This window comes from Trichoderma reesei (assembly GCF_000167675.1).
Source record: "Trichoderma reesei QM6a unplaced genomic scaffold TRIREscaffold_35, whole genome shotgun sequence".
In the NCBI taxonomy this organism is placed as follows: domain Eukaryota; kingdom Fungi; phylum Ascomycota; class Sordariomycetes; order Hypocreales; family Hypocreaceae; genus Trichoderma; species Trichoderma reesei.
Genome location: NW_006711182.1, coordinates 97810 through 111606, shown reverse-complemented (window position 1 = coordinate 111606; position 13797 = coordinate 97810). Strand labels below are relative to the sequence as shown.

The 13797-nt window shown below is 50.9% G+C and overlaps 3 protein-coding genes across 3 annotated transcripts; 1 reads left to right on the top strand and 2 right to left on the bottom strand.

Moving 5' to 3' along the window:
• Window positions 1-1744: 1744 nt before the first annotated feature.
• On the top strand, window positions 1745-2788 carry TRIREDRAFT_70377 (uncharacterized protein; the record flags this gene model as incomplete). Its single annotated transcript, XM_006969576.1, has 1 exon — window positions 1745-2788. A coding segment is annotated over one exon (1044 nt), but the record flags the coding sequence as incomplete, so codon positions are not given.
• A 4861-nt stretch (window positions 2789-7649) lies between these two features.
• Window positions 7650-8459, bottom strand: TRIREDRAFT_112258 (uncharacterized protein; the record flags this gene model as incomplete). The annotated part of the gene is made up of 1 exon (XM_006969556.1): window positions 7650-8459. The coding sequence occupies one exon, from the start codon at window positions 8457-8459 to the stop codon at window positions 7650-7652; it is 810 nt and encodes a 269-aa protein (XP_006969618.1).
• A 1237-nt stretch (window positions 8460-9696) lies between these two features.
• Window positions 9697-12723, bottom strand: TRIREDRAFT_124132 (uncharacterized protein; the record flags this gene model as incomplete). The annotated part of the gene is made up of 5 exons (XM_006969555.2): window positions 12677-12723; window positions 12322-12568; window positions 11536-12244; window positions 10227-11472; window positions 9697-10168 (listed from the first exon to the last, which is right to left on the bottom strand). Exons 1-5 carry the CDS (start codon window positions 12682-12684, stop codon window positions 9697-9699), a joined length of 2682 nt encoding a protein of 893 aa, XP_006969617.1. The 5' UTR covers window positions 12685-12723.
• Window positions 12724-13797: the final 1074 nt, after the last annotated feature.

Genomic DNA, 13797 nt, shown 5'->3' with positions numbered 1-13797 from the left:
GCCGTCTTTTGTAGTCGGCCAAGCTGGAATTCGGATTCTTGCCTTGAGCCAATTAAGCTTAAAAGATATGCATCACAAGGCCTGCAACAAGGCCTGTGCGGCCTTGAAGCCCACTTGTGCCAAACATCTAGGGCCAGAGAATGAGGGGAGAGGCTGAACACATGGCGCCAACCTCATGCATGTTGGACGAGTCGTCTGGTCACGGGAAAGACTACTACTCCTGTTGGGACTTGATCTGTCTTGTCCATAACCATGAAGCTGAGTAAAGATGGTTGGCCGATTCTTCTTCGCAGATCACATCAGGCTTTGAGCGTAGATAGGTGCGTCTCATGTGGACTTCGAATGGACGTACCCTACAGAAATGAGTTGACGAAAGTTGCACAGTTGCAGTTCATAGCTCTACTGTGACATAAATTGGGCCTTATAAACAGTCCATACCCATAACTGTAACAGTTCTGGCCGTCTATCTGGCAAGATGTATGTTACAAGGCACTGGAGCTGGAGTCTTGCCAATCATGATTTCGAGGTTGTCGGTTCTATTACATTGCGTATGCCGCGCTTGGCCTTCTGCTCATCGCTGACATAAGAATCACTTATAAGCCTCTGTACGTGAGGTAGGATCTGACGAACCCCTCTCTTCCCATAAAATAGCGCTCTTGAATCCATCTCCAAGCCTTCAAATGAGTTCCAAACTATGTCATAATTGCTTTTGAGCTATCAAGTACGGGAGGCGATCATAGTCCATGCAATATTCACTCTAGTCAAATTATGCATCAGCGTCCCTGAATGAGCCTGTGTGAACATAGGGCTCTCGTCAATCACATCGCATCTCCCCTGAGATTTTCTTTACGAGAGGCAACATGGAGCCCCGCCGCATCATCAAGTCAGCTCTTGTCACCATTCAGGCGATCCTCTCCCATTATGAGAATGAAATAGAGGAATTAGCTGACCTGCCATATGAGTTCACAAAGGTGAACCAGTACCTACCTCTCACGCAGGCTACCCTGCGCTGCGCTCGTGACTATCCAGCATGGGACGAATCCTCTCAAGCGGCCGTCTATCCTCTGATTGCTGGTGTCGAGAAGAGGGCAAAAATGCTACAGAGAATCTTGAGCCAAGTGGCAGCCGACATAGAGAAGCACATAGGGAACATATCTGTTTTGGATCGTTATCGCATCACTCTACCAAAGCTGGGCAAATCCTACTCTGTGGAAGCTCTTATGCTGGGCATCCTAGAACACTTATTTGCATTATTCACGAAACAGTTTCTCAAGCCGGCAAACAATAATCTGACCGCCGAGCTGAAAGATGCCATAGATGAGATGTACAAGGTAGAGTCTTCTGTGGAGGAGGCAGATATCGGCTGCGCTGGAAATCAGTTCATTCAGCATATCGCTTCCGGCGGAACAGGTCATCAATCTCATTATAGTGGCCAGGGGCAGCAGATAAACACGGGTATTGGAAGCATAACCAACTATCACGCAACATCAATGAACTTTGGTAGGAGACCAGGTTGTGATACAATGTTTCAGTAGCTGATAGCTGACACGTTTCATTTGAAGCTCCAACTCCGCAAGACAACGGGACGCCGAGGCAGGATTATCCATGGCGTTTTGCGTCACACCATGTAAACGGAAAGAATCATAACCGTGGTCAATATACGGGCCGCAGCTCTGAAAGCCATCGGGGCGATCACCCTGGGACCGGAAATGCTGGAGGCATACACGAAAGTGTTAAAGATCACCAAGGCCGACCATGTCGACGTGAGAATTTCCAAATCGCCATCATTTGCGCGTTACCTCTCGAGTACGATGCTGTTTCTTTGCTTTTCGATCAATTATGGGATGATGACGAGTCGTATGGCCGTGCTCGTGGGGATATGAACTCCTACACAACAGGCCGTATGGGCAAATTCGACGTTGTGCTGGCGCTTCTTCCCAACATGGGCACGGCTGCGGCTGCAGGGGCAGCAGCTAGCTTGCGATCCAGTTACTGCGGCCTACAGCTTGCATTCCTCGTCGGTATCTGTGGCGGCGTACCGGGCGAGGGCGCGATGCAAGTTCGTCTGGGCGATGTCGTTATCAGCAGATCCGCCGTTCAGTATGACCTTGGCAAACAGTACCCCGAAACGTTCATGTCAAAGAGCACCACTGCTGATAGGCTCGGAAGACCAAACAAGAATATAAGAAGCTTAGTTGCACTTTGCGAGAGCGAATTTGGAAGGGAACGGTTACAGCTGAAAGCATGCGCACATCTCAAAGTGTTGCAGGCAGAGGCTATACGGAAGCGGCGTCAGTCTAACTATCAGTTTCCTGGGAGAGACAATGACAAACTTTTCCCGCCAACTTACAGGCATAAGCACAGAGGCGCACAAGCGTGCCTCTTGTGTAATGAACAGGCCGATGGCTTCTGCGAAGAGGCTGCCTGGACGTCATGTGTCAAACTTGGCTGCGATGAGCATCAACTGGTGGGGAGACCGTCAACAATGACAAGTGATTCACAACACATAGAAGAACTGCGGCCGCGAATACTTGTCGGGCAAATGGCCTCTGGAAGCACGGTGATGAAATCTGGCGAGCATCGGGACCAGCTTGCTCAACAACACAACGTGGTTGCATTTGAAATGGAAGGGGCAGGCATCTGGGATGAAGTTCCCTGCATCATCGTAAAAGGCGTTTGTGATTACGCTGACAGCCACAAAAACGATTTGTGGCAGCCGTACGCTGCGGCCGCCGCTGCCTCGGTCACGAAGGCTGTACTTGGACGATACGATATGACGGATGGATGAAGAAGTTCCAGAAATTATCATAGTAGCACACCGTGGTTGTAGTGATGGATAATAGCTAAGGTATCATCTAATGGACATTGTGTTAGTGGTGCGCTTTGCTGTTATTTTGTGCACACAAGCATATTGGACGACTCAAGCATGGTAGAAAACAGATGCACATGCTATCTGTCACTACTGTCACGACACGTTGCAGAGTCAACTATCACAACTTCAAGTCCGTTTAAAATGAAGACAGCAATATGTTTGTCTGCTGGTGTGCGCTGTTTTGCCACTCGGGCGACGTAGCCTTTGTGCCCAACGCAGCCCAACGTTCCTGGGTTCTCATAGAGCGTAACTGCACCTCGATCCATTTCGTCCAGGATACATGTAGTTCATCATGTATGTGTCAATGACAGAACGGATCATGGCTCCGGACAAGCCACTAGTTCTATTGCCCCGTAAATAGATGGTTCGATAACGCGACACGTATTCAGGGATACGTGCATGTACTTTACTTCTAAGTCTCGCCGTACATCAATTAGCCTCTGTGAGATCGATTGACAAGGGTGAAGCAGAATATGCTGTCTAATTGGTAGAGGCGTCTCGGGCTCCCGTTTCGACCAGTTCAGGTAGTTCATGCTGCGAAGCCCCTCTTTGACGCGGGGCATATTTACCATCATCTTCTTTTCTTTGCAGTAAGTCCTGCTCAGCCGGCGTCACTTTTTCTAGGGGTTGCCCGCGCTGTCTGCAGCCTCTTTGGCTGTTTCTGTATCGTCATCATTATTCTCTCTGCGGCAAGGTTGTCATCGTACTCCACGGCCAAGTCGAAAGCCATGACCACACTCCCCATGGGCAGAAAACCTGAGCCAAATGGAATCGGGCATCGAGACGAACAATCATCAACGCATTGCTCCGGGTGGAACGGGCCATCAGTCTCATTTTAGCGGCCAGGGCCAACAGATCAGCACAGGCGGTGACATCATAAATCATTACCATGAAGAACAAAATGACTTGAGTATGAGCATATCGTATCAAGAACCCAGCTACGGTTCCTCTGCTTACCTGAAATGCAATGAAGAGGATAGGAGAGCGCGAGTTCCCAACGCCAAAGATCCAGAAAGAACTGCGCGAGAAGGGATACTTCAGGCTCTTTACAAGCTACCATATGGTCAGCAAAAGGACCGGAATTCGGACCGTGTCCCAGGAACTTGCGAGTGGTTCATGGGCCACCGCCACTTTCAGGATTGGCGAAACAGCAAGTCTTCCTGTATGCTCTGGGTTTCTGCAAATCCCGGCTGTGGCAAGTCGGTTTTGGCCAAGTATCTCGTCGATGAGCTAAAAGCCATAGACCAAAGAACGATTTGCTACTTTTTTTTCAAGGACGACTTTGAGAATCAGAGGAGTGCCAGGATTGCTCTCAGCTCCGTCCTGCATCAGCTCTTCACACAAAAGGACAGTCTGCTCTCTTCGGACGTTATCAAACGATTCAAATCTTACAAAGCAGTTTCCGACAATGCCAACTACGGAATTTGGGAGCTGTGGGATGTTTTGGCGATGGCTGCCCAGCAGCAAAACGCAGGCGAAATAGTCTGTATCCTTGATGCGTTCGACGAATGTACAGACGAAGAGCGGCAAGACCTTGCACAACTTCTGTGTCACTTCTATGGCGTAAGCAATAGCATCAAGAAGATGACGAGCCTCAAGTTTCTCATAACAAGCCGCCCTTATGACAAAATCAAACACGACTTCATAAACACCCTGAACATTCCGGGACTACCCGTCATCCATCTAAAGGGTGATGGCGATGCCGAGGTAAGGATGATCACGAGGGAGATTGATATATATATAGAGAACAGGGTGTCTTGCATCCAAGAAAACCTGCATCTCACAGCCAACGAGAAGTGGTTGCTTTTGAAAGGACTCAAGGCCGTTCCCAACCAGACGTACCTATGGGTTTACCTCACTCTAGAATGGATTGAAAGAGAAATCAGTCACAAGATCAGTGAGTCCGAGATATGCAAGGCCATTTCCACTCTCCCACGAACCGTCGATGAAGCATACGAGAAGATATTGGCGAAGAGTGACAATTCCGAAGCGACTAAGAAGCTGCTTCACATAGTCGTCGCGGCAGAACGGCCTTTGTCTCTCGCAGAAATGGATCTAGCACTGGCCATTCAACACAGTCACAAGTCATACGAAGAAGTGCCTGGCAGGCCTGAGGCTCGCGTCAGCGCATATATCAGACATATCTGTGGCCTCTTCGTCACTATTACAGACAAGAAGATATATCTCCTCCACCAGACTGCGAAAGAGTTTCTAGTTACGAGAGCCTCCATGGCCTTTCGAGCAGAAATCTTAGGCGACCATCATGAGAACCCTTTAGTACGAAGAAAACGACACTGGAAGTTCTCACTTGAACCGTCCGAGTCCCACCGCATTCTTTGCACCATTTGCCTATGGCTTCTACTCTTTACAGACTATCAGAATGAGCCAATCACATTGGAGAGCAAAATGGGAGAGTATCTTGACAGATATATCTTCCTGGAATATGCTTCAAAGCATTGGGTAACCCATTTTCGAGCGTCCGATATGGTGGAAAGTGACGTTGCGGAGCAGCTGCTGCGGATCTGCGACTCATCAGTTCGTGTCCCGACATGGTTCAGGATTTATTGGACAAAAACGCAGACCAAGTTTCCCGAAAACTTCACAACCCTGATGATTGGCTCATATTTTGGATTCGAATCAGTTGTAAGGCTTCAGCTCCGGTTATACGATATCGCTATAAATTCCGTCGACGGCACCTACGGGCGTTCGGCGCTCTCTTGGGCATCCGAGAACGGATTTGACGCTATCGTCAATCTGTTGATCAAAGGTCCCAACGCGCGGCCTAAAGGCCTCAGAGCGCGTCTCAAGAGCGCGCTCAAGAAGACTTTTCGTTCACCAGTACCATGGGAGGGTGCAAGAGTCAACGTGCTGGACTATTTTGATCGAACACCACTGATTTATGCCGCTTGGAACGGCCATCTTGATATTGTTCAGCAACTCGTCAAGGCCAGAGCTAATCCTGATATCATGGATAGAATCGGAGGGACGGCGATCTCTTACGCGCTTTGCCTTGGAAAACAGGATATAGCGAACGTACTGACACGATTGGCTCATACTCATGCGATAGACACCATTCGTCGTGACCTTCTGTGGTCTGCTGTCAAAGAAGGCCACGAGCCTGTTGTAAAACGTTTGCTTGACAGTGGTGCTGATACGGAAGTGTTGAACGAGAAGAACAAGACAATTCTCGCTATGGCCGCTGGGAGGAAGCACACTGATATTGTCCGGGTGTTGATCGAGAGGGGTGCAGATGTCAATGCAGCCGACGTCGACGGTCACACCCCTTTGATGTACGCCTTGGAGTGCGGTGCAGCGGATATCGCCCGGATGTTGACAGAGCGGGGGGCAGACATCAATGTAGCCGACGTCGATGGTCACACCCCGTTAATTCACGCCATAAGATCCAGTACACCGGATATCACCCGGATGTTAATAGAGAAGGGGGCAGACGTAAATGCAGCTGAACTCAGTGGTCACACCCCGTTGGTTTACGCTATACAAGGCGGCACAGAGGATATTGTCGAGGAGCTCCTGGCAAGGGGCGCAGAAGCGAATTATACATTCCGAGTATGAAACGAACAGTCACATCCTGCAGTTGATCCATGGAACTAACCAATCTGTGTTCAGGATAAGGTAACCTTCAACATCTACCCTCCCAAATGATGTTGATAACTGACACATCCACATGGTTGGTGTTGTAGGGGGGTGTAAGTGAGCATAATTTGCTGCACGTCTCCTTTGACCAGACTAACCAGGCTCTCATCAATGCTTCTTGGCATTACAGCTCGTAAGATGACCCGAAATACCCTCAATACCATGCATGGAAAGCTGACACTGGTATAATAGTTCGTAAGTGAACCTTGAGAGTTCGGCTGTCTTGGGTCATATAGTCGATGTGCTAACGAGTGTTTTTGCTGTTCTAGTGTGTGAGTCTGTGTCGGCTAAACGAAGCCTCTAGATTTACTGACACGACGAGAAGACGCCGCTGCTATGTGCGATAGAGGAGCAGAACCAGCGAGCCGTAGAGTTAATCCTCAAACACGGCGCGCAGCCCGACTTCAAGGGAGACTGCTACTCCACACCACTAGAAGTTGCGAGGCAACTTGGCGACTCAGCAATCATAGAAATGCTACAATCTTCCTTGCAATGTGGTAAGTCTCTACAAGCTCACGCATCGTAATATCTTTCAGTCTCCTAACAGCAGGTAACGCAGCTAAGGGGAAAAGTGTATATGATCCACCGCAAGATGATCAAAAGGACTCTCGAGAACTTCAGTCATGAGGATAAAGACACAAGTACACAAGGTCAGTCACAAATCGGCATGCAAGAATGCTACCCCTGCCCCTGTGGCAAAGAGCCTAGATTAACTGACTAGTCTTGCAAGATATGGCCTGTTCCATCACAAGGTGTCTCTACAATTACAGGTATATTGTTTCGTCTTCTTCTTCTTTTTATTCAGCCTATAACTGGAAGGTCTCTGAAATATCATTAGATACTGATATACCTTACATATATCAGTTTTCTAAAGCCTCAGGAAGCTGATTCAGAGAGAGAGAGATAAGTTTCACAAAGGTGGAAAAGCTCTGTAAGATTCTCAGATTGCTAATAGCCATAATATCTCAAAGCCATTCAGATTGCATAAAGAGGTGCAACTGTACGAAGCTCAATGACCAGCTTAATTGCCTCTTGTGATACTCTCTACATCTTCACGTCTGTTACTTGACTCTTGTAATCTTTGCTTGCTTTCCCCCTATATCTAGTTCCTTTGCCCCCGAGTCTACAGAATGCCGGGAATGAGGATTCCTCCAAGAAGCCCGCCTCGACGCAGCCCTCCAAACAACCCTCCCAAAGGACCCAAACCACCAAGGCCTCCCAGTCCACCTAGACCTCCAAGACTGCCCAGTCCTCCGAGTCCTCCCAGCCCTCCCAAGCCACCAGTCAGCCCGTTCAAACCACCAAGTCCCGTCAATCCTCCAGATCCCGTCAAACCACCAAGACCGCCCGTCAGTCCTCCCAAACCACCCGCCGTCGTTCCGCCCAGCAAGCTCGCCAACCCAGGGATAGCCTTCAAGATAGCCAACGCCGTCGCCGTCGCATTCGCCGCAGCCCCCGTCACATTTGCGGGAGTCCCCGGGGCAGATCCCAGCAGACCCCCAAGCGCAGTCACGTTGATGCCGTTCAACGGATCGATCAAAGTGCCGTTACCCTGCACAGGCGTATTTCCACCCGTCACATTCGCAGGAGGTGTAGCAGTAGTAGTAGTAGTAGTAGTAGTAATGTTCGTGCCATCAGCAGGAGGAGCCTGCTGCTTGACGTTGATGCTGACATTGTCCAGGAGGGCCTTCATGAAGGTGTCGAGGATCTCGGCCTCCTTTTCGCTGAGCCCGAGGTCTTGCTTGTGCGAGGAGAGGACCTTGAGGACGGCGACTTGGCGGTCGGAGAAGATGTCGGCGAGGTGGATTTCCGTGGGGAGTGATGCGTCTGGGGAGACGGCGGAGGGGGTGTTGCTGTCGGAGGACAGGTCGGTGGGAGCGGCGAGGGCGGTGCTCGCGAGGAGGGAGATGATGGTGGTTGCGGTGAGCTTCATTTTCGAGAAGTTGGTGGATGTTTTTTTCTTTGTTTGGTTAGGTAGGAGATGTGAGCGTCTTGTGTGTCTTGGGCCAAATTGTGTAGGATCAAAGAGGTTGTTTGACAACTATCATCTGTTGGAAGTATCCCATCTTTATATGTTGAGCCTGAATGAATAGACTGCAACTGATCTCCAAGGATGTGTTGCTCAAGTGATGCTACAGTTGGCAAGATGTTCCTTGAGACTGTATTCATCAGGCAATCGCTGACATACCTGTCGCAATAGCGTTAGGAAGACACGGGAATGCAAATCGTAGCCCCTATTGTTCTTTTCTAAAACGAGTTTCATACCATCTCAAGGCTTTTGAGGGATTGCAAAACCACAATCGGCATTCGTTTATCGCAGAACATACCCTGGATACAAGCCTCAATACCACCCACCACAACATGTAACACTCCAGGACAGTGGTTGTGCAATGATTTTGAACTTCTATATCGTCATCAAACATCCGGCCGAGGCAAGAGTAATCCCGTCGACCTCCCGTGAAAGGCACCTGTTTGAGACATGTTCCCGTTCTGACGCCAGTGCAAATCGCCATCATGGGCCACGATCCGAGATATAACGGTTCGCAGGTAGAATTCTACACCAAACTCCATGATATCTTTAACGTCACGAGAGTAAGAGACTCTAAGAGATCCTATTGACCTCTCTGCTTACTGATGATGTTCTTACGCCCCTGTTTTGTCATTGCTCCTAAACAGAGGGTTACCATCATCCGCTTATGGCCTCCGAAAACCACCTCAACTGGTATGCTACGATTGCCTTCCATTCTACGCAATCTGCAGGCATTTTGACGAAATCGTCATCCTCAGCTACCCTTCGCTTTAAAGTCATCAACAATCAACTGACACAAAGGGTGCTGTTGTCTCACTTCTCTCCCCTCAAATGACATAAAATGTCCTTCCCCAGAAGTCTCACCCCTCGTTGGCCCAGAAACATCCTGTCGACTAATGAAACCCCTGGGGAAAGCTCGCATCGGGTAAGACGCCGCACTGAATCAATATGCCCAAGTCTGGTTACACGATGTAAACGTAATCCATTCCAGCAGTCCCCTTATGTATCCAAGATCAGCAACCATTCGAACACCGGGCGAGCCCCAGTATGTGCAGATCATAATACACAAATATATGCTGACTATGTACAGCTTTCAAGGTTCCATCATGTCGGTAATCAGGCATCATTGGAACGTGAAACCTCAGCCAAATCTAATCCCTGAACCGGCGGTCCATGTTCCTTCCTGACCAGACGATCCACCAGCCGATGGCCCTCCAAACTTGATGCCCATGGCAGGATTCCACGTTCCAGCCGATTGATTTGGTTGTTGCCCAGGCTGTGACGGTTTCTGTTGCGGAAGTGGCGGCTGCGTTTGGCCTCCGGCCCACGATTGTATTGAAGCCTCGGCCGGACTCTGAACGGCCTGTCTGGCATAGACAGGCTGTTGTTGTGGTGTTGGCTGTGGCTGATGATACTGTTGTTGTGCTTGCAGCGGCTGCTGTTGATATGAGGGTTGCTGGTAGGTCTGCTGCTGGTATGCAGGCTGGTATTGGTCATGTAGCTGCTGGACAGGTTGGTGAGCCACAGGCTGAGCGTCGAAACCGGATGGTGGGTTTTGAACAGGCTGCGGATGGTTGATGTTGAGAGCCGAGAGCGGCGGCATATTAAGTTCCCTAGGACAGCGTCAGCAAGGAGTCCGATATGGAGCTTTTTACCAAGCAAACAACATACTCTTCCAGTCTCTTGGCCTCGAGTCGCCGCTCCGCCACCCATGCTTTGACGGCATCACGGAAGCCATGTGCAACTATCCTATTCAGGTCGTTATAGAACTTTCTCCCCACCTCCAGGTTGGCCACAATCTCCTTGTACTTGAAGTACGCGCCATTGAGCTTCTGCAGCACTTGCTCGCGATCACGGTGCCCTTTGGCGTCAATGAGGCGCTTCTGAGCCTCAAACTCCCTGTTTGCGCGCTCTAGCAGGGTCAGCAGATTCTCTTGGTCCTGTGCTTCCTTTTCGACGGCCTCGAGCTCTGGCTCGTACAGCTTATCCAGTCGCTTTTCGAAAAACTCCTCAAAGTGAACTGTCTGCAGAGGCGTTGAGGGATATGCTCGCTCCAGGCGAGCCGCCTCCTTGAGAATATCGGGCTTGATGTCATCGCGCCGCGCTGCCTCCCTCAGGCTCTCAGCCTTTTTCCTCCTCCTACTCTCCATCCGCAGAACATCATTGTACACGCTCCGCAACCGCCCAACAGCTGCCTTGAGGTCACCCGAGGTTTCCACGGGGGCGCTCGAGGGCACGTAGTTCATCAGAGACTGGTTTGACCCTGACAGGATCTCCAACAAATCTTTGTTCGCCATGAACTTGTCTCGAACCGCCTCGTCGCTACTTGCGCTATTCTGGAAATAGCCTCCTATCTCGTTAATGGCGGCCCAGAACTTCGCGCCGTTGGGGTCTGCTTGGCTCTCGGGGCGCCGCCAACGGCTGGTGCCGTATTTCCTCCGTAGCTGCTCGTCTTCCTCCTCTTCAGCGGCCAGCGCTGCTTTTCCCTCCTCGAAAATCGCCCAGTCGTTGGCCCGCAGCTTTTCGATGTCGGCGAAGCTCCTCTGGATCTTGTTGATCGCGTCAGCTTGTCGAATCTCCTCCGCGTGTTGTATCAAGCTAGGTGGGAGGCCGAGAGGCTTCTCCAACGCTTGCAAAGATCCTGGCAAGCCAATAGAGCTGAGAAGTGTGTGGATCTTGTCGGTCAGGTTCTCCAGCTCTTGAATGATGTTTTGGTTGACCAGCCGATCTCTGCGCTCCTCGTAGATGGAAATAGCAACATGCACCGAGAACGGGACCAGCTTAGAGAACAGTGCCGGTCCAAGCTCGGCATGGTCACCTAGGTAGTCAAGCGGATTGGCTACCTGGGGGGGCGTTCGAGCAACAGCCATGTTGGCTCTCTCCAGGATCTTCAGTTCTGCCTTTGGGGGTATAGGATCTGTTGGTGGCTGTCAGCTTTGGGGACAATCTTTGCGTAAGTTGACGAGGCGGAGCAACGTACTAAGAAAGATGAGGTCATTGTCTTTCTCAGCCCTCTTCAGATCCTCTTCCAGCTTTCGCTTCAAGGCCTGTAAATCCTCCATGACCGTCTTGTTCAAGGGGGCAACCCGGCCCTCCTTAATACCGTCATTAGCACAGATGACGGCATCTTTCAGCCGCGCAATCTCCTCGCCGTACCTTCTCTTCTCCAAGCAATCGCAGGCAGCACGATACTGGGCAGCTGCTGCAAAGTGGTGGTGCTTCGCGTTCATGTGATGTATCCAGGCACTACTAATGGCCTCGCTGTTCACCGCAGCCTCGGCCGCCAGGTTGTACAGGTCAGAGACCCTCGCAGCCAGCTTTGCGATCGAGGCGTCCTTGTAACCGTCCATGACTGCCTTCTGCCAGAAGCACTCCTGGCTCTGTGCCAGAAACAGCTGCAACAGCGATTCGAGAGTGTTGTGGTCCATGTCGTCGGGCGGGTCGGACATGCGCAGCTCGGGAAGCACGGCTTTCTGAATGTGGGAGAGGACGCCGGCGGCTAGGGAAAAGTAGTTGGCGGCGGACTTGAGACCCTCGGTATCGCCGCGGGGCGTGTTGAGGGCAAGCTGAGAGTACAAGGCGGCGAGGTTGTAGAGGACATTCATGAGCTCGTACTTGAGGTTGTTGCGCGCCATCGGCCGGTCGGTGTGGTAGCCAAGGGCCGGGTACCAGGTGAACTCGGCGCCGATCTGTTCATCTAGCAGCATCAGCATCTTGTCCGCTTGTTTCTCCTGCTCCTCCCCCTACTCGTCTTTCGTCTACGCACATCAATCGGAAACTTGCCGCCAATCCACACCAGCTGGCCCGCGTACACCTGCAGCTTCTTGATGCCGCTCAGGTGCGGCTCGCGCACGTTCACGGCGTCGCGGCGCAGCGCATCGATGGCCTCGAGGTCATACTGGAACATGTCCGGGTGCTGGTCATATTTGGTGTTGATGTACTGTCGGATCGTCGTCGACAGCGACAGGTGCAGCGACCGGCGAAATGGGATGCTGAGGATATTGGTGGTTGGCCTGTGAGGTGCATCATGATGCAGGTGAGCGTGTTAGACAAGAACACACGGAGACGAGACAAGGTAAGGTATAGAGCGTCAGAGAGATGTAGACGATAGCGTCACGTACGTGGACATTTTGGGCGCCGGGCCGCCGTCGAGCCTCGAGTAGGACAATGCGAATAGCTGCAACGAGGGAGAGGAGCGGTGCAGGAGAGCAAAAGCAAGGCGCTGGAAGCTGTCATGATGTTATTTTGCTTCTCACGGCTGTTGGCGGGGCATTGCCTGTTTACCCACGGAGGGGCGTCGATGACTCAGCATGACGCATTGCTTCCACCGATCGTGGGCTCGTCTTTGGAGTCTTTGTTACTGTACCGTTCGTCACCTTACCCTGAAACCATCGCGGAGACGGGACAACCTGAAGGGCAAAGAAAGGGTTGCTATTGGGTTTACCATGTAAGGACTTGGATATGGTAATTTGCTGTATATGCCCGTGGAACTTGCCGTATACACGCGTACCTTGAATGCAGTGACTCCAAGATATTTTGGGACTCTCGACGGTTTCTACTCATTTCTTGCCCAACTGAACGACATGCTTGTATTGCTTTTACGCACTTTGTTCTTGACCAAACACCAACCGCCTGGGCAAAACAGCACTCGTTGCTCAACAGGCCGTCAACCCAGATTGTCAATCATGTCACTTGAAGCACATCCCAGAGTTTCCGTATCGTCTAAATTCGGAGCAACGTGGCGCTGCACTAGGCCATCATCGCAAAAAAGTCTACGTCAAATGACATGATACATCCCATAGCCCCATGTTCCAGGCCGAAAGAAAAGACAAAATGTTGACAGTACAACAAGGGAAAAGAAGGAAAAAAAAAACCCCTCGAGCTGTCGGTGCTTCACAGCCAAGCCCGCTCTCTCCGACTTTATCAGACGGGATGCATGTAGATATCGATATCCAGCCTGCCTTCCGGAACGCCGAATCCCTGAACAAGAAAAGGAAAAGAAAAGAAATCAGAGAACAGATACTTCTAGGTTTGCTGCTTGTGCGATATGACATATACACCAGTGTCGGTTCCACCTCCAGCCCGTCATCATGATGAAACGCGTGCCAGACTGAGTTTTCCACCCATGAGAGCAGATGAGACCAACCCGCAAGATGTAGGCAGCCATGCTGCATCACTCGGTGCGTTATACAGCCGACGATACAGGAAAGGCGTTTCCGTTCGACCATGGTGACACCAGGGA